Source organism: Barbus barbus (assembly GCF_936440315.1).
Source record: "Barbus barbus genome assembly, chromosome: 3".
NCBI classification, from domain to species: Eukaryota; Metazoa; Chordata; class Actinopteri; order Cypriniformes; family Cyprinidae; genus Barbus; species Barbus barbus.
Window position 1 is genome coordinate 15,526,249 of NC_136731.1, and position 20,053 is coordinate 15,546,301.

Below are 20,053 nucleotides of genomic sequence, written 5' to 3' on the forward strand. Positions count from 1 at the left end.
CAGTACACACAGTGTACTATTAGACAGACATACAGTTACCGATACACATTATACACAGTATGTAGTACACATTCTACGTTATATACACACAGTAATATGCGAAGATGCAGCAGATTATATATAAACCGGATGTGCAAATGTCATGGATGTGCATTGGATGGTATCCAGTGCTGGCAAAAAGATTGTTGTATTAGTGCAGTAGTGTACTGGTAGTCCAGTTTGAACTGTATGGAATTAAAGTGCAGTGCGTGGTATATTGTAAAGTGGGAGTGTTCTGTAGGGTGTATTAATTTCGACTGTTCATTAGCCTGATAGCCTGAGGAAAAAAGCTATCCCTCAGTCGGCTAGTGCGGGATCGGATGCTGCGGAGACGTCTTCCTGAGGGCAGCAGAGAGAGCAGTCTGTGGGACGGGTGGCTGGAGTCATTGATGATCCTCCGGGCTTTCTTTATACACCGCCTGGTGTAGATGTCCTGGAGGGAGGGAAGCTCACCTCCAACAATGTGACGGGCAGTTCGCACGACCCTTTGCAGAGCTTTGCGGTTGCCAGCAGTGCTGTTTCCAAACCAGGCGGTGATGCAGCCGGTCAGGATGCTCTCCACAGTGCAGGTGTAGAATGATCTGAGGATGCTGGGGCTCATTCCAAACTTCCTCAGCCGTCTCAGGAAGAAGAGGCGTTGGTGTGTCTTCTTCAGCACTGCATCTGTGTGAGCGGACCATGTGAGATCCTCAGTGATGTGAACACCGAGGAATTTGAAGCTATTTACTCGCTCCACAGGAGTCATGTCGATGGTGATGGGTGTGTGTTCTCTGCTCTGTCTCCTGAAATCCACCACCAGCTCCTTGGTCTTGTCGATGTTGAGTGAGAGGTGGTTCTCTTGACACCATTTAGTCAGGGTTCTCACCTCCTCTCTGTAGGCCGTCTCAGACACTGGTGTCTGTCAGCAAACATAAACAAAAAAGCATGCTTCAGAACTGTTTTGAGAAGGTGCTTAAGTTTTGAGCCATGTATTATTACTATGAATTAGGCTACTACTACTACTACTATTACTATCTTGTGCCCTGCAATAACCATTTACGCAAACTCAAAAAAAAATCGGCCCAAAAAATCAGCATCATATATCGGCCATAGGCTGCCCTGATTTCTAAATATCGGCATTGGCCAGAGAAAAAACATTATAGATCGACTTCTACTGCTGACACTTAAATTAATTGTTTTGCCACTTTTGCACTTGTTATTAAAGTATTTTGAATGCAAAGGGAACCTTTTTTTTTTTTTAAATGAGTGTTTATTTGTTATATGTTATGTATGTTTATTAAAAACACGTTTTGTAATAACTTAATAATAAATTGATCCGGACCTTTGACACTGATGAAAATTCAGATTTGGACCTTTGAATGTAGACTTTGAGAACCCCTGTTATAAGTTATTAAAATGAAATGCTTCATTTAAATCATCACCACTTTAATAAGATATATGTGTGTTATTTTAATATTGGAGATGTAGGCTGTATAGTCAATGCATCACACTATGAGAGAACCAATATAAATGTGAATATGTTTTTTAAAGTCATGCTCCTATCTTCCTTCACAGTGATTTGGCTTTGAGGAACTGCTATCTCACAACAGACCTGACTGTCAAAGTAGGAGATTATGGCATTGGCCCTTCGAGTTTTAAGGTAAAGCTTGAAAAGGCACGATCGGTTAATTTTTCATATAATTTTCTATTGCAACAATATTGTTTCTTTGTCCTTTCCAGGAGGATTACATCACCACAGAGGACGACCAATGTGTAGCACTGCGCTGGCTTGCCCCAGAGCTGATTGGTGAGCTGCATGGGGGTGTGATCACATCAGAACAGACTAAACCCAGCAACGTTTGGTACGTAACTCAAAATCATAGTTACCTGTTTAGTTGGGTAACAGGATGCACTTTTGCAGTCTTGTGTGTTTTGAATTTTTAAAAAAAAGTGTGTAAAGAGAAAAGATAGTAGTAAAACAATAGTAATGTTGTGCCATCTCACAGCAGTCGGAAGATCAGAGCCCTCGGAAAGGGAGCTCCCACTGCACTTGGGTAAATGCAGGTTCATAAATGTAAAGGTCTTTGATCTTATAGCATCTGTGAATCACTCAGCCTGCCCAAATGATGGGTTGTATGTCAGCCAGCTGGTCTTATTACAGACATACCCCTTTTATGCCTGTGGATGAAGGATGTTAGATTTTCAAAGTCTTGTTTTTTGGACAATTGACTTTTTATATGCTATAGATTTAGAGCTAATGTAATTGAATATTATATGTTCATAACAGAACAAGATTTTTGTTTTTCCAGGGCATTGGGTGTGACATTGTGGGAGCTGTTTGAGGGTGCAAAGCAGCCATATCCTCACCTTTCAGAAAGAGAAGTGCTCCACCATGTGCTCAAGGATCAACAAGTCAGACTTCTCAAGCCACAGTTGGACTTACCATACTCAGAAAGATGGTTAGTTCTTCACAAATGCCTCTGTTTTTTATAAACAACATCAGTTTCACTGTAGAAACTTATTAACGCCATGCTTTGGTTTACAGGTATGAGGTTCTACAGTTTTGTTGGCTGCCGGCAGACAAGAGGGCCACTGCTGAAGAGGTCCACCGCCTGCTCACTTACCTCCGTATGCAGGGTCAGAAAGATGTGGAGGATGACTTTGAGCAGCGCTGGAGCTCTCTCAAACCCAATCCCACCACTCGTCAAGCCACCGTCAGTCATTCCTCCTTCCCCATCCTGGAGCAGTTTGATGACGGCCGAGAACCAGATGAGGTGCTCACAGTCACAGAAACGAGTCGCGGGCTGAGTTTTGAATATGTGTGGGAGGCAGCCAAGCATGACCACTATGATAGCCACAATCGCTCTGCCTTGGACACTACTTTGAATTACCACAGTATGTTCTTTCCAGTGCCACAGCAAGATATTCAGGCTCATTTCCCTGACACTGTAGTGCAAGCAGAAAATGTCAGAGTCCCGGAAACCTTGCCAGTGTTTGATGCACAAAAAGCATCCTCTGGAAATGACTACTTTATTAAGTTGGAGGAGCTAGATGAGAGTGAAATTGGCATGGGGGAAAGTCAGGGTGCTGAAGGTACCAATGGTTCAGAGCAGCATCAGTATGTAGTCTTACAGGACGTCCGATTGGATGAATCCAGTACGGATGCTGATTTCTTCCATCAGAGCATTGACTCAAAAGACTCTTTCCTTCAAGACAGCCACATATGGTCCTCAAGTGAACATGAGAGCCCTTACCATACCAACATTTTCAGTGAGGGTGATGCAAAACTGGAAGATTCTCATTCATTCACGGGAGGTTTTATGGAGCTCCCAGAGATGAATGTACCGAAGAGGGAGTCTGATGGTGAAGCCAATGGGAAAGAGGCAAGTGACAGTTTTCAGAAGTCTTTTTTAGGGGTTGGACGAGAAGCCATTCATCTGGAGGTCTCTGATCAGGAGAGCTCAGATGAAATGAAGCTTCTTAACACAGAGAAACTGGCTGAAAACTTCTTGTTTCTTAAAAATAACAGCCTATTGAAGGACAAGTCACAGTCTGAATCAAAAAATATCCAGGAGACCATGAGCTCCATCATTGAGACCAATATCTCAGATAGTGTAAACCTCACAGGTGAGTCTTTGAAATCAGCCGGGAATTCTGCGCAGCTTAAGGATGAATTCTTGGAAAGCCCGATTTTAGATGATTTTCTGTCGCCTTTGAAAGGAAAAGAAACAATGGTGCCTTTTGATATATTAGTAACAGGACAAACCTGTAGCAACCACCTGCCAGACACAAATGGCTCTTTGTGTTCTCCAAAATCTGGGAACTACTCCTCTTCTGATTCTACCTCTGAGAGTGTTGAGGTCATTGTTGACAGTCCATCCGATAGTCATCAGTCCTTTGAAAGTGCCACTACAGATACACAACATATGTGCATAGATGCCAAATCCCCCAGCCTTGAAGAAAGCTTCGGAGCCTCAAAGGAGAATGGGCAGTATCGAGGAATCAGCGATGCAGCTGAGCTTAGCTTTACTACTTCACCTGTTGGTGAGTGTACAGAAGGTGGCCTCACTGAAGGTCTAACAAGTAGCGACTCAATGAGTGATATAATAGAGCTGGACAAGAAGACGGCCAATGATATTCCACCATCAGAAGCCATCGATCAAGTTCAAGAAACTTTATTGGACAACCATGTAACTCAGGACATGTCCTCACTATTGGTTTCAGACGCCTGTCTTGACCAAATAAGTCAGGACAGCCTTCTTGATGATAGCACTTCTTCCACTCTTCCAACCATTGAGAATTCATTAGATTCTTTGGATGTGGTGCATGGACAGTCTTTGGAAACGTCTATTAATAAGCTTCAACCACCATACAAAGCAGCTGACAGTGGGTATGAAACGGAAAACCTGGAGTCACCGGAGTGGAACTCTCAAACAGACTTGAGGGATTCCTCTGAAGAAAATGAGTCGAGAAGTGCCATGGAGCCTGCGGCACTGGTTCCACCAGAAATTGTCATTTCTGACGTGGACACTGTACCTGATGTTCAGGTGAATGGTGGTAGAGTTGATCACCAACAAGGACCTGGTGAAGTTCCCTTTGGTGGAAACTACCGAGACTCTGCTTACTTCTCAGACAATGAGGAACTGGATAAGAAGAGTGATGACGTCAGTGGAAGCGTCCCTGGAGATGCTTCATTTTGGCTCCAGAGTAATCGAGAAGCTGGCGAAAGTCAAGAAACCGAAGCTGTTGAGGAGCATTCGGTATCTGAGACTTCCCCTGAATCTGCAGGTCCTGGTTTAGAATCAACTGAGGTTGATGTCCAGGCTACAAGGACTGTACTTCCTGAGTTGGTTCTATCCACCGAGGAAGACTGGAGTCAGGAAAAACCATTGACTGTTGATGACTCTGACCAAACTCATCCCCATGCAGCCCCAGAACATGCAGCAACATCCACTACCTCAGTGCAGCCCTCAACAGACATGGTCATGGTTCATGCAAAACTAACCAGAACGTATGCTGGGGAGATAACAAAGAAGAAGGAGCCAGATATGGAGGGGAGATACTTGGGCAAGCTCGATGGATCCTCACTGGAATTCGGCACCGAGGATGGGATGGATGCTGACGAAGAAGATGAGAACAGTGATGAATCAGATGAGGATATGCGTGCCTACCGATTACACAGCTCTAGCTCTGAGTGCAGTGAGGATGATGTTGTGCACCCGGTACCTGTTATCATCTCGGACGACAGCAGCTCCCTCAACCTCAAAAGCCTGCTGAAACCCAAATCTCTTCAGACTGCTAAAGCAACATCAGAAGAGGGCAGCAATGGAGATAATAGACGCGGAGTGTCATTCTTTGACGATGTCACTGTCTACCTTTTTGACCAGGTCTGATGTTTTCCTTTCGTTTTTACTAATGTTTAAATACAGCTTGATTGTTTTTTAAGAGGCTTTTCTTTTACACCTGATTGCCTGTTTTTCTACAAAATAGGAAACCCCAACAAAGGAACTTGGTGAGCATACTCTTGACCCCAGTAGTCAATTGTCTGATTTCAGCAGTCCTGTGGCCTCCTCCAGCTACCTTAACAGATTTACCAACTCTGAGAGCTCCACCGATGAAGAAGGTAATGACTAATTTCTTTCATGACAGTTTACGGGTATGTTTACATGACACCGATTGTACTAAAAATGGAAAACACTTGCGCTTTCAAATATGCCTTATTTTCAGGCCCCCAAAACACTGTTGTTGCGTAAAATAATGGCCAAAACGTGTAGTTTTCCAAAATGGTTTTGTGTTAATTGCCCCTAAGTCAGTGTTGCCCAACTGTTGTACTGGAGTACTCCCAACATTACACTTTTTGGATATCTCCATTATCTGACACACCCATTTCAGATCTTGGAGTCTCTACTAACAAGCTGAGGAGTTCAGTCAGGAGTGATTGATTAAGGAAGTGTGTTTGGGATACTCCATGATCAGGGATGAAAACCACTGCTCTGTGTTTTTACTGTAAACCCTATAAACCAATGGTACTTATCCTAAGGCCAATCCGAAACCTAAGAGCTACATTTAAGAACAGTCTCTAGTCTAAGGCGTACAGAATGTTTTCATTTAAAAACCCAATGACATTTCGAAGACCAAAAAGCAGAATTTTTACACTTTTCCTCTCAACGCTGCCATCAAAGAGCCATGGATGGCCTGTGAACTTCAGGCTGAATACTGGGCCTTTAAACCTTTTGATTTGTTTCACAGGTGGTGCATTTGAGTGGGACGATGACTTCCCATTTCCAGAGCCCAATTTCCTTTCAAAGGCAGCCAGTGATCATTCTGCCAGTAGGCCCAGTGGGACCTCAGCAGCTTCTAAGTATTTCTCACCACCCCCTGCGAACCGCACCATGGAGCAGAGCTGGAACAGTCCCTCCAACTACTCGCGCTTCTCCATCTCCCCAGCCAGCATCGCCAACTTCTCCCTCACCCACCTCACTGACTCCGACATTGAGCAAGGGGGTAAGTTCAGCACCAACATCCACGCACAAACAGAGTGAGACCTCAAGAATCTGAACTCTCAATCTTGTTTCTCGTTTTCTTTCTCAGGAAGCGGTGAAGATGGAGAGAAAGATTAAACGATCTATCGGACACCTATAAATATTGGAGATAAGTCACAGATGTATTTGATTTGAAGGCTTTTATTGCTTCTCAGGCAGCATTTGTATTTATTTGTGGATATGAAGGGGACTGCAGAGACTGAGCTGATGGCAACCTGTGTTCTGCACAGTCGTCTGGTTTTCCATAAACTATGATTTGCTATGTTTTTCGTCAGTGCAATTTGGAGGAACCTTGCTTTACACATGCTTTAGAAACTTTTGCACGCTTCCTAAGTGCCCTGCCTCACTTTTTTCTTTTGCTCATTTCTTCAGTGTCCACATTTTACGTCAGAAGGATGAAGATGAAATTTATCACTCAACCAGAGGACTCTCTGTTAAACACTAATGAGCCAATAGACTCAAACTCAGTTGTGCAATTGAAATCGTATAATACTTGCCTTTTATTTTAACACACTGGATTTTATTAGATTTTTTTATGTGAAATCTAGTGTGACAAGCTTATTTATATGATTTGATGTCCAACAGAAGCAACATGGGTCTCCACAGATATTTTTGTACAGTGTTTGGACTACTTACAAACCACTTTCACCCAAGCAACAACTAGCGTAGTTTCAGTGACATGTTTTGTGTTAAAAAATGTAGAAGTCAGGATACGGGCCGCTGGAGAGTTTTGGCCATGAGATGCAAAGTCTTAAAGTAGTGAGCAGTCTTTGTCATTGCAGTCTGTTCATGAGGAATACACGGAGTGCTTATAGCTGTCGGATTGTATAGAGAAAGGGCCATCGCAGTGCCTCACAGCCCCTCTCATCCCACTTGAGGACGCCCTTCATCCAAACTGAACTTCAGTTCAGGTTTGTGTTGTTTTTTTTATTCAGTGCAAAGGGGATCTACAACATATCCAGGTCATATTTCACCCCAAAATCAAAAGAAAGAAACAGGAACTTGTATTTCGCTTAAAGAAATCAAAGCCTATTTTTAAGATTATTTTCAAGACAATTATGCACATTTCCCCCCCCCACAAATTTTTATTACTGTAATGTGAAAAGTAATATATTTAAATTGTAACGTGTTTGTATTATAATGCTAGTTTTTGTTTTACTGAATTGAAATACGAAGATGGTGATAATATTCATATTGATATTTTGCTAAATGTATTATTTTTTTCTCTAGATTTTGGTTTGAAATGTGACCTAGACATTGCCGGTGGTAGATTGAACTACAGTAATTATGAAAGCTCTGGTGGTCAGAGAGACTAGATAGCAACTAGCAGAACTTCCAAAGGTAATGGCTGCTTGTAGCATTGAGTAGGAATACTATTCAAAGAGTAATACTATTCAACTATTCAAAAACAAAAATAACCTCCTTAAAGTTCTGATTCCCTTGTGTTAACATTAAAGAGCAGCTTGTGAACACTCAAGGGATGGGAAATGAATTAGTTTTCCCTCTTATTATTATTTTTATTTTTTGGTGCGCATGTATTGTTCATTGGACCTGAAAGGTAATCGTCATAGGTCGTATAAATCATTTATATTTGCCAATCTTGCTGCTCATGATGCTTTTTCTTTGGGTTGACAATGACAGAGATAAACTAATGTGTATATAGTAGAAATCAAATTGAGGTGGAACTACACAACCAGCAAGAAGAACGTTCACCATCATTGAATATTTCCTTGGTTCAGTCTGGAAGAACGTTGATTTTGGTATGATATACTGATCAACATGATGTTGCATAAATTGGGAGGCTGGTTATTTGTAGAGGTATCGCTGGAAAAATAATCGGGTGCATAGCGTCAACATCCCCTTGTAATTCAGTACAGTAATCTCTATGTTTTAGACCTGTTGAATATCTGTATTACCAGCACTCGATTTCAGTTCAACTTGAAATTTTATGAAAGGAAATGCTTTGGTTTTATTCTACAGTATCCTTTGCATAATCTTGCACATCTTTAAAGTGTAACTTAATGTTGAATTGTTCTCCTGTATATAAATGTTTAATTTTGTCTGTAAATTTGGAACGATGTGAGGGTGCGATGACGATTTTGTAATTTAAAGCTAAAATATGACATCACGGGTGAGAAGTGATCGAAAAAGACAAATTAATGATGAAATAAATGGGGAAATGCAGGTCATCATGTCCTTATAACTTGTAAATTTTAAAAAATGGTGATTATTTTTACTTCATATTGATGATGATCATGCCTTGTGTCATTGAAGGTGGTTTATAATGAATTGCTTTGTTTATTATGGAATTAAATGACAATGAACTTCTTTGTCATGCATGTTTCACAGATACTTTCATTTACAGGAGCAATGGTGTGCATTTGGGGGAGAACCTTCAGATCAAGAACAGGTTTTTAGAAACCTCTTTTTTGTTTATTTTTGCAATCCCGCAGAAATCCATAGAAATATGTTTTCTTAAATTCACAAATGAAAACAAGCTGGTGCCTTTTAACAGATCTTTAATGGGGAGAAAAAAACCCAGCATGTCAGTGGTTAGATCACAGTAGGGAAGTTGTGTCCACATTTACAGCATTGTCTCTGACAATGCAAGCGGACTGAAATAAAATAATTTTCAAATAATATAATCAAACCAGTAACATAAAATGGTCTTCTAAACATTACAGAAACAAATACAGCAACAAGAAAGCATAACATGCTTAAAACAATGACATTAGTGGATCAGGTGATTCAAATCATACACATACAGTAATCAAACGTCACACCCAGAAAAGTGATGTTTGTTATTCAGGCAAGTGGAATCAAAAATAAATAGTCACATTTAGTTGGAAGGGCACAGGACACAGAGACAGGAAGGGTGTAAAGAACAGCAAACTGCGACGTGCAGTCAAGCATGATGAAGGTGGTGGTGATGGTGGTAGGTGGGCACTATATCTAGCAGCCCACAACATTCCCGTTCACTTGACTCTGTGTGCGGCTTGGCATTGGACTGTGAGGTGCCACGCGCTGGGCCTCTATAGAGTTCCCTCTCACAGACAGGTGCTCCCATCCACCCTGTTTTAGTGCATTAGTTGAAGATATGACTCTCAGAATAAAGATCTGTTGATACTAATTACAAGATTTAAAAACAAAAATGCATCTTTAACCTGAATGTAGAATATTGTACTGATTTTAAATTTGGAAGCTAGGCCAATTTCTTTAATTGTATAACAATCAAATTAGTTAGCTTTTTAAACCTTTTTTTTTTTGGAGGAAGGCACAATTCAGCATTAGACAGGAAAAACTCACCCCAATGCCAAAGTCCCAGCTCAGGCCTTTGGGCTGCATGGGCTTCACTCCCAGTCTGTGGCACACCGTTCCTGAGCTCTCTGATGGATAACCTGGCACTTTATCAGCGATTATCCAAACCTGGACAGATGACAACTTTCCAGTTTCATAAACATCAAAGCAATAAAACCTAGGAAACATTATTATTTATATTTGGGTAGTTGGGAAGAGGGGTGTACTGGGCATGACAGGAGCTAGTAAACCTCAGGAGGAGAGTCCCAAAGAAAGTGGGAAAAGGAAAGATTAATGCTATAACAGAAAAGCAGGATGAAATAATAGTGAAAAGAGGAAACAAAAGCTTTCAGCATACAAAGCTGTGCAGCAAGTACAAAGGGCCTAAAATTGAGCCTTGTGGTACACCATACTTTTGTTAGGTCAGATATCTTTTAATTTACACTAATGAAAAGGTAGTGATCTGCTAGGTAGTCTAGAAAAAAAAGAAAAACCTGGCTGCATAAGATCATACACAATTTTATGTGCAATCTCACTACCGCAATGGTTTTTATTTCATTAATGTTATATTATTTTAAAGTACTTTTTTTTGTCTATTTAAGATAAAATGTTCATTAGTGGTTTAACGGTAAAAGGTTTCAAACCTGGTCCAGTGGTCCAACAGACACCTTACACACATTACTGGAGATGAGTTCCCATGCAGAACCCTGAGGATAGCTGGGTGTCAAACCCTGTCTGTACCACAGATTACCTGCAAAAAACATACACACTGAGCTCAAACTTGATTGGAGAGAGACCTGCTTTCCATGTTCTACAATCTTCTCAATCTTTCTCTGCACACTTCATAATGGAGAAACAGTCACTTATAGCCTGTGATTCCCCATACAGCTCGATTCAAATAAACCAAAAAAAAAAAGAAGTGAGTGGGAACAGTTGTCTCACTGTTTTCATCCACAGCATAAACGGAGGTCCTGCCCACAGACACCTGCCTGAGCGTCTGCTTCGGGGGAGATGGTATGTGATACCAGCACTCACCTGAGAAATCACAGAAATCTTAATGAGTCATTCATTTGACAAAATAAGTGTGCCTGTCCTTTTTCGTTTTTCTACATAACAGCACAACCAATACAGTTTTATAGGCATTTTTATGAAAACAAGAATGCATATTTACTTAACAAAAATAGTATTTTACAAGACTTATAATTGTTACTTGCACAATTTCTCATTTTAACAATATGTAATTTACCTTAATCACTTTTTCAAAGTGTAAAAAGGTCTTATACTTAATGCACTGAATCGCATTTATCAACTGCTGCAAGTTGCTCAAATTGGAAAACCAGAACCAGCAGTATTTACATATTGTAGAATATCCATCATCGTTTTCTAGTTGAAAACGTCACACTTTCCATCAGGATGATTCTGTGGTCTCACCAGCTGGATTGTGGGCAGACACAGAGCCCCGGTAGAAGACTGCACTGTCCCTGGCGATAGCCCACACCTGGTGGCCTCCTCCTATGCAAATGGACTTGAAGGGCTGGTCTGTGCCCACATGGAGCCAGGAGTTACCCTGTGGTTTCAGAGTTAGAAGTTAGAGGACGTCCCATAGACTATGTGCACTAACTCGATATAAGAACAGAGACGAGAGGAGGACATTCATTCTGAGGAAAATGATAAATAAAAACAAGAAGTCAAAACTAGGGAGTTGTCTAATAGCTTCTGAAGTCAACGATATATGCTATATATTCATTTCATATGTTCCGTTAAATGCTCTCTAAAATGATAATGTCCCTCCCCAAGTCATACATACTACCTTTTAAAGGTTTTTAAAATGATTTTTTTTCCTGTCATGATAAAGCTGAATTTTCAGTACATTGCTCATACATATTTACATTTTTATTGGTCATGTCATACTCTATATTTAAAGTACAAACGTATTGACTGTATATATTAAAAATATTACAAAAAATGTGGTGTGAAGGAGTGTAATTAATTACAATTTGCACTGACTTTAACTTTCCATGTCATGGGTTATTAATATTTTTTTCAGTTATGTGTTATGTCTAAGGCACACTGAAACTGTCTGAAAGAACCAGTTTGCTTTTCTGGGATTTGCACCATTCGGGATGTGCCTCCCTTTGGTGGTTTCTCAGTGTCTGTAGTGTTTACGTTAGGTTGGAGGTGAGAAAATATGATTTCCTCTCGCCTTTTCAACTGAAATGAAATTTTGTAGATCATGTGGCCCTGTTTTGTGAGAGTGGGTGCAGGATAGTGACACGGTTTAGTTCTCACAGCCGGGTTGTTGTCGGTGACTCCCAGACGGCACAGCACATCTCCCTTCTCACTGATGGCCCACACAGGAACCTGCTCCAGACTGCACTGGACCAGACACGGCAAGACGGTGACGTCAGTCAGAGCGATCGGAGGAACCTTCTGCCACGGGCCAGTAAGGCTGATCTCACACTTCCTGTGGCAAAGAAACACTCTTATATAGCTTTTCTTATTACAAAGGGGCCTCTGTTAAAGGTATTTGCCTCAAATTAGAGAGAAACAAGGTATTTGCTAACAAAAATGTGAACTAACCTAGCCCACCGCCTGCGTCGCACAAAGTCCTTCATTGTCTTATAACCATGAAACGTCCTGATTGAACATAAAACATATTAGTTTGAGATAGAAATGTCAAGCTACTGTTCTATTAATAAGTTTAAAGTCAACATACACTGGGAAATCTGCAGCATACTGCCAGCCCTCTTTATCTGTCCCTCCTGGGACACCGTAGTCAACAGCCCAATCAGAAACCTGTGAGTGAGATGCAGACAATAACGAATCGATATAATACTCCAAATGGTACAGTGCACTATAAATACTACAGGCTGCTCAATAATGCAATCTTTTTGTGAGATAGTGTGCTGTTGTACCCATGTCCACTGCGGTGAAGGAGGGCTGGTGTTGTCTTTGGTACACTCTCTCAGACCTGAAGCATCGCTCCACATGTAACGATCTGTGGGAAGACCCCTGAGGACCACAGCAGACACAGAGCGTTTACAGCAGGAACATTAAACAAGCAGCAGAGCTCAGGGAAATGACACGCACTTGTCTGTGTATCCTGTCATTGGGTTCCAGCGCTGGTTCTCATAGACGTACACACTCCTCACGTCGCTTATTGCTTGGTTAAGGTTTTCATTTCCTGAAATGAATGAGTTCAAACATCAGGCAGACGCAACTAGATAAAGTTTCTCTAAAATAAAGACTTGATATTCTGATCTTGAATGAAAGCACATTTGAAATACAAATGGGTAAATAAGAAAAGACGATCACATTCACTAACTGTGCATGAACATGAATTTGTGTGAATTATGAGTAAAAATCAGTTTATTAATTGTATTCAAATGTATTCTAAATGTACAAAAAATGTATGAACAATTGAAACCAAATGTTTATTATAAAGTTAGTAGTTATTTTTGCATTGCATTATAGACACGCATGCATCATTTTATGCATCAATATTTAATCTTGACTAACATTATGTGTATATATATATATATATATATATAAATGTTACTTATAGTATTATTATACATACACGTGCACAAAACATTGCTACTTTTGTATTTATTTATCATTATAATATATATTGCCAACTTTATTATTATTATTTATTATAATTATATTTATAATATAATTATTATTAGTATTTTAGTAATGAAAGGCTTTAAAGGAAGGAGAAAGGAGATGATTTGGGTGCGTTTTACGCAAATTGCGAGAAATCGAGTAATATGAGTAATCCGTGCAATTATTAAAGTGAATGAGACTCAATGTTTGGGAAGATCAGCGACTGTGTTTTGAATACAGCACTAGCATAATGCTTACTGTGCAGTGTATACTGAATATCCCATCCTGCTGCAAAATTCATGAACTACATCCTGGTCTAGACTGGTTTATGCTGGTTTGGTGCTGGTAGTAGACCATGATGCAAATCTTGGTCTTTCTGGTTAAGTGGTTTGACCAAGAGACATCTGCTGGTGAAGCCTCATGGGAACGTCAGCACACCAGGAACCAAACCAGCATATGTTCATCTTGCAGGGTCAAAACTAGATGTAAGTTAGTGAGAGGGTGCGCAGCAGGGTGCATGTTTACCCTGAGCCGACGGTCCCCTGCCGCCCCCCGTGTAGACCCAGGCGGTGTGATCGTGAGCGATGCCCCACACCACACCCAGACTGTTAGACTCCACACACAGCAGATGAGCAGGAACCTGACGCCAGAACCTGAGCCCACAGCAGGTACAGTATGTGCACAGACACGTGACGCATGCCAGCACAATTACAATCACCAACACACACACAGTCCAGAGGAAACCAAATCAAATGCATCAGACAGTTCTGTGGCATGCAAGCCTGACTTTAATCACATTTAAACTATGATACACCAGCTCTGTCCGAAACCTAGTGCGCTGCCTGTCTGGACAGCATTTTAGGCACTTACAATGCACAGACTGCAATTAGTAAAAGCAGTCACCTGTGAGAGCTATTTCTACCCGATTTAACCATTAAAACTAGTTTTGTTGGTAAAACCTGTTGTATATAGGTTGGTTCTGTGATATTAAATAATATTTTTAACTTACAACAAAGCCAGTTATTTTAGGTTATCATTATTTTTGGTGTGTTTCAAAAGGCAGACAGCAAAATAGTGTCTTCATAAACAGTATTTGGGAGGAACATCACTAACTTAACTACCTAAAGAAACCTACCTGCAAAGCCACAGTACTGTTAAAAGTTTTAGGCACTTGTGGAAAATGCAGTAAAATGAGGATGCTGTCAAAAATAATCTCATAAATAGGTTTTCTCTATCAATTAACTTCTATAAACTAAATTAAATCAACAATATGGTGTGACCATCCTTTGCGTTTAAAGCAGCTTTAGCCCTCGGTGCACTTGCGCATAGTTTTTTGGGCAGCTTTGCAGGTAGTTTTCTTGAAGCATCTTGGAGACGTTGATCTCCACAGTTCTTCTGGATTGAGTCTGTCTCGGTTTGTTCTGTTTCTTCATGTGATTTCAGACAGACTGTATGATGATCAGATCAGATCTCTGTGTGGAGCACTGGCTGTTGTCAGACAAAAACCTCACTGGATTATTACAATTCATGGCAAAATTAATGTTTGGAAATATAAACTGATATTTCCTACTGACACACTACATCAAAAGATCAAAAGACCATTTTTAGCTGCTGAAAATACTATAATCATTTTGGCCACCGCTGTATGTGAATGAATGTGGCACGTGAAGGTGCCGTCTATGTAGACGGCAGACAGTGAAATCAGCTCACTAGGTTTAGAACAGAGTTACAGTGCGAGAAAACGGCCGTCAGTGAGACAGATGGGGATGCTCTTACATGTGATCGCAGGGTAAGTACTGCGCCGGGGCTTCCAGACTGGGTGACGGCTCATGCACCATGACGTCTCCTTTACACGTCACAGCCCACAGGGCCTGTTTGGATGGATGTTCTCCAAGACCCCTGGACGCACAACACGACTCGTTCAACAGAGACAGCTGCAACGGTCACACACAGACAGAAAGAAACTCGTCAGGAAGATTGATGATAGTGAAAATTTTGGGGTAAAATGTGTTTTGGGGGTAAACAAATCACAATGCAATAAATCTTTGTTTCCTTTATGCAATTTTTTTCCCCTTGATTTTGGGCAGAAATGTGTTTTTCATGAGAGGAATTTATACATTTTTAATGAACGTTATGCAAATACAGGCTCATGACTGATAGGATGTATGGATACAGTTCAAAACATCACGTGTGCTTTATGTCACACAGAGATCCTTTTAAACAGATGTGCTGTTCATAAGTGCATTTTACCCAGGTGTTGAAGTCTTGTTGAGAGGGAGTTGCCAGTAAAATGGGGCGTCTCTGTTTGGTTCTCTCTGGTGTGTAAACAGCCACAGTGTACAGAGAGTCCCTGAACACGGGCACCAGGGCTGTCACCTCCTTTATCACGGCATACAGATACTGACACACACATCGGGAGAACCATGGAGTTATTTACACTAATACAGTCTGAGAACACTTTACTTCAACAACACATTTTGATCTTGATTCATTCAACTGTAATGACATTCATTTACTGGGTTCACAAAATATTTGACTCCTGAACTTTTACAAATGTAGTCAACTTGTGTCTGTTGATATATTGTTATACCGATACACTATTGTGAAAAACAAGTGTGCTTAATTGTATTGAATATGCACTTGTAGTGTACTTCAAATCTTAAAAGTGTATTTAAAAAAACAATCTTATTGTAGATAATATAATATCAATGAAATAGAAGACCACTTCAGTGCACTATAAGAGAGACACTTTCATGACAGTTTCTCACACTTTTACACTTTTAAAAAGTAATAATGTGTTAAGTGATGCCAAAAATAAATATTTATGATGAATGTTTTATTACTGATAAGAAATGCTGATTTTGTTCTTTGTGGATCGATATGTTGTTTTTGTCATTTTTTCCTTCTTTTTCACTTAAGATTGTGTTTCTTTTGTTTACAGTCTATAATATTTTGTTAAAAAAAAAAAATGACTGGATTTCATGATTTTGGTTTTGGCTTATAATATGCATTTATTTTTACCTTACTTGCTAAACGACTACGAAACGATTCGCTCAACGATTCATTTTTCCAAACCCCTCCGTTAATGCCGTTAATCTGCGGTGATTGGTCCGATTGGTCTCATTTTCATTTCATCTCGCCTGTAATGCTTGATAAAGCAGCGTTTGTGAGCACAGTGCTGCTTTGTGTGCAGCGTTACCGTGGAAACCACTATTTTTACCGCTCCAAAAGCGGCACCTAGTGGCAAAGAATGAATTTGCATTTTCATTCAGACCAATGCGAAAAGACCAACAAGTGCGCGGGCAATATGCTAATGTTTCATGTTGACGTCAACATGAAACGGCTTGGGATTGGTTTTAAAAACGACTCGTTTCAATGATTCAGAGTCGACTCTTTCTTTTGAGAGACAATAACTTTATACACGATGCACTTTCAGATTTAAAACTTTGCAGGATGTTTTCATTCACTTAGAGCTGTGTTACACTGCATGAAAGGTCATTTTAAAAAATCCATAATAGGGGCACTTCAAAGTTTATATTTTCAAAATGTATTAATATGCAACAAACTATAATACATTTTCATATATATATATAAAAAAATCAGTTTGCACTTCATTATATTCTTTAAAAGTATATTATTTCCACAATAATTACTCTTTATGCTAAAGTACACTTATTTTTCACAGAGGCACCTTCTTCTCCTGGTCGTGCGTGTAGTAGAGGTAAAGGATGTCTCCTGTCTGAGCTCCAGCACCGGTGGCCTGCTCCAGTGTCACACTGACATCCTCCCACTGATGAGGCATCCAGTTCCTCCACCAACACATACAACCTCTCGACACACGCACAGACTGAGACACACACACACACACACATATACACATATACATCAGTGTTTGAGATGTCCTGTTGACTCTTTCTGTCGTGTGATGCATGAAGGCCTGCTCACAGTGCATTTACCTTCTCTATAGAGGCGTCTCTCTCTTGCTGGGCTCCTTTTGTCCGAGTGTCTGTGTCTAGAGCACTGAGGGCAGGTGTGATGGATGGAGAGAGCGGCCCGGGATCTGACAGAATCAGAGAGAAAAGAGAATGTTTTCTGTAAAACAGCACACAGAAAAGCTAGAATTTGTTTTACACCACCAACCTCCCTGTACAATTTTTGAATTATTTTTCTGACATAACTGAAGGAGTAACACAAAGAAAGAAGCGTTTTACGCTCAACAAAGCTGCACTTATTCAGTCCAAAACACACACACACACACAATAAGAACACAAACACTGTGAAATATTATTACAATTTAAAATACATGTACAATATTTATAATGCAAATATAAAAGTATTAATTTTGCTTTGCAATGCACCTTATAATGCATTATATACTCGCAAGAATAATTGAAATCAGTTATTATACTTGTCTATTCATTGTAGCACACGTCAACAACCAATTACAGATGTACTGTAACAAGGAATCTGCAAATATTATAATGCATTTTAACTTTGACTACAATTAAAAGGTAGATTAAGAATGCCTTTTATAATACATTACACATAAAGGCTTCAAGTAAGTTCCTTCAGTGATAGAAAGAACAACATGAGGTTGAGGGTGAGTAAATGATGATCGCTTTAACTGTGTTGCACCTGAGATGTTAAACAAGTTGACATGTGCGCTGGAGCTGATGTCACATCCTCCACCGGTGACCCAGGCCCAGGGCGGCAGTTCCTCCTGCACTACCGTGTTGTGCTGCAGCTCAATGGGGTATGTGGCCACTGAGCTCCGGGCACTGCTGGGAACAGAGCCCTTCATCTCTTCCAGGTCAACATTGCTCCATGGTGTCTCGCTACTATTTGACGGGCTGCTGGGGCTCGGGATAGAGGAATCGGACTCTTGGCTCATCACCTGGTTGTCCTCAGGTACACTGGGGTGAGCCGCAGAGGGTGGGTCGTGTGCTGGAGCGGAGCGATCAGACACCAGCGCAGAGATAAAGCTGTCACTCGTGATCTTGGGGACGCGTGGCTTTGGAATGTCCGTATCATCACAGCCCAGAACAGAACCCTGGGAAGGAGCGGTAACCTCACCAGCGAAGTCACTGGCCTCACTGTGAACACGGACACTGGGAAACACACAGACACAGACACAGAGCCATTCACAACACTGGCAGGCAAGACGCTCTCTGCTGGATGGACATGACACCGCAGCAACAAATACTGAAAAAGGCATCTTCTGTACTAGTGTGTGTGTATATATATATATATATATATATATTTGTAGCAATAGCCAACAATACATTGTATGGGTCAAAAATTTAGATTTTTCTTTTCTGTTATGGCGCCCCTGCTCATAGCTACAAGGTGTGAGTAGATAGATCTCATCATTTTGAGGTAAATGTGTTAACAATCTGAAAAATCTGTGTGTAACTTAAAGGAACGTTACTACCGAACACCCTTTTTCTGCAATTGAACACCCTTTTTTTGGGACTTATTCCATAGCATTTAATTTTTATATCTATACCACTGTTCAGAACTGTGCTAGCTAACCATGTGCTGATTAGCATCTTTGAGCTAGATTAAAAAATGTCTCAAATTGTCACTACCAAAATAGTCACTACTGAAACATTTGGTGGAGTTTCGGCATGTTTTTTTTGGTGTTATCCCATATAATTGTCACTACCGAAACAGTCACTACTGAAACATGTCATCATTGTTTGGGTAGTGACAAAAGGGAACCCATAATCCTCATATTTAAGGAAAATAAACTAACGTTTAGTACAGCTTTGCAATTTTTTTTGTATTTTAGTATGTTCTAGTAGTGTTTAAGTGAGTTAAGATTATGTAATGTGATGTGGTTGCTACCAAAGCCTGTCACTACCAAAAATGTGCTGTCACTACGGAAACATGGGATGTTTTGTCAAAAATAAAGTATACTGAATTATCAATTAAGATGTTATGATAGTTTTTGGTTCAATGTATATTAAAACTAATGAATGCTTAACTTTGAAATCAGTATGATCCACTTTTTGCCTTTTACAAAGAAAAATTGGATTCACAATACAACAAATCTCATAAATTACACTTGAAATATTGTTAAAAAATGAATTGTTATTGATTTTAATAAAATGGCAAAAATATATATTCACAATCTAGATGTAAGCAAAATCTTAACAGGTTAATATAACCCTTCTAATTAAATTATTATTACTGTGTTTCGGTAGTGACAAATTTGGGTGGAGGACAAATATTCCAAAATTTACTGAAAATACAATATGAGAATTAACTGCACAATTACTAGAAATGTCTACCTTGGATATTATACAATTTGCATACAAACACACACACACATATATATCTATATATAAAAATATGTAAATCCTATATATAACAGCTTTCTGTTTTTTTATGTAACAGTTTATTGAAAATATAAATTAAAATCTACAACAAACAACAACAAAAACCCTTTGCATAAGTGATTTTTTAATTCAGTTTCATATTTGAAACTTTAGGCATTTATGCCTCATAAAATATGATATAATGAGAATATGGAGCTCAAACTCGAGGAGGAAAAATCACCTTAGTTTTAACTATGGAGGCACAAA

General features: G+C 40.0%; 2 protein-coding genes across 3 annotated transcripts in view; one reads left to right on the plus strand and one right to left on the minus strand.

Moving 5' to 3' along the window:
* Nucleotides 1–8,903, plus strand: part of LOC306853099 (serine/threonine-protein kinase LMTK2-like) — a 47,812-nt gene extending 38,909 nt beyond the window's left edge. For both annotated transcript variants that reach the window (XM_079390285.1, XM_079390284.1), the window contains exons 8-14: nt 1,594–1,678; nt 1,759–1,880; nt 2,328–2,477; nt 2,564–5,405; nt 5,509–5,641; nt 6,268–6,522; nt 6,610–8,903. In XM_079390285.1, the coding sequence (XP_079246411.1) occupies nt 1,594–1,678; nt 1,759–1,880; nt 2,328–2,477; nt 2,564–5,405; nt 5,509–5,641; nt 6,268–6,522; nt 6,610–6,638 (3,616 nt within the window). In that variant the 3' untranslated portion in view covers nt 6,639–8,903. The remainder of the gene's footprint in view (nt 1–1,593; nt 1,679–1,758; nt 1,881–2,327; nt 2,478–2,563; nt 5,406–5,508; nt 5,642–6,267; nt 6,523–6,609) is intronic.
* A 157-nt stretch (nt 8,904–9,060) lies between these two features.
* The window catches only part of LOC306853114 (tectonin beta-propeller repeat-containing protein 1-like), a 30,729-nt gene continuing 19,736 nt past the window's right edge, over nt 9,061–20,053 (minus strand). The window contains exons 10-25 of the mRNA XM_079390305.1: nt 18,102–18,574; nt 17,423–17,526; nt 17,158–17,313; nt 15,717–15,866; nt 15,243–15,400; nt 13,992–14,119; nt 12,948–13,041; nt 12,773–12,869; nt 12,574–12,653; nt 12,438–12,494; nt 12,147–12,321; nt 11,289–11,424; nt 10,800–10,892; nt 10,502–10,608; nt 9,867–9,986; nt 9,061–9,632 (exon numbers count right to left, since the gene is read on the minus strand). Of these exons, the coding sequence (XP_079246431.1) occupies nt 9,513–9,632; nt 9,867–9,986; nt 10,502–10,608; nt 10,800–10,892; nt 11,289–11,424; nt 12,147–12,321; nt 12,438–12,494; nt 12,574–12,653; nt 12,773–12,869; nt 12,948–13,041; nt 13,992–14,119; nt 15,243–15,400; nt 15,717–15,866; nt 17,158–17,313; nt 17,423–17,526; nt 18,102–18,574 (2,248 nt within the window). The 3' untranslated portion in view covers nt 9,061–9,512. The remainder of the gene's footprint in view (nt 9,633–9,866; nt 9,987–10,501; nt 10,609–10,799; nt 10,893–11,288; nt 11,425–12,146; nt 12,322–12,437; nt 12,495–12,573; nt 12,654–12,772; nt 12,870–12,947; nt 13,042–13,991; nt 14,120–15,242; nt 15,401–15,716; nt 15,867–17,157; nt 17,314–17,422; nt 17,527–18,101; nt 18,575–20,053) is intronic.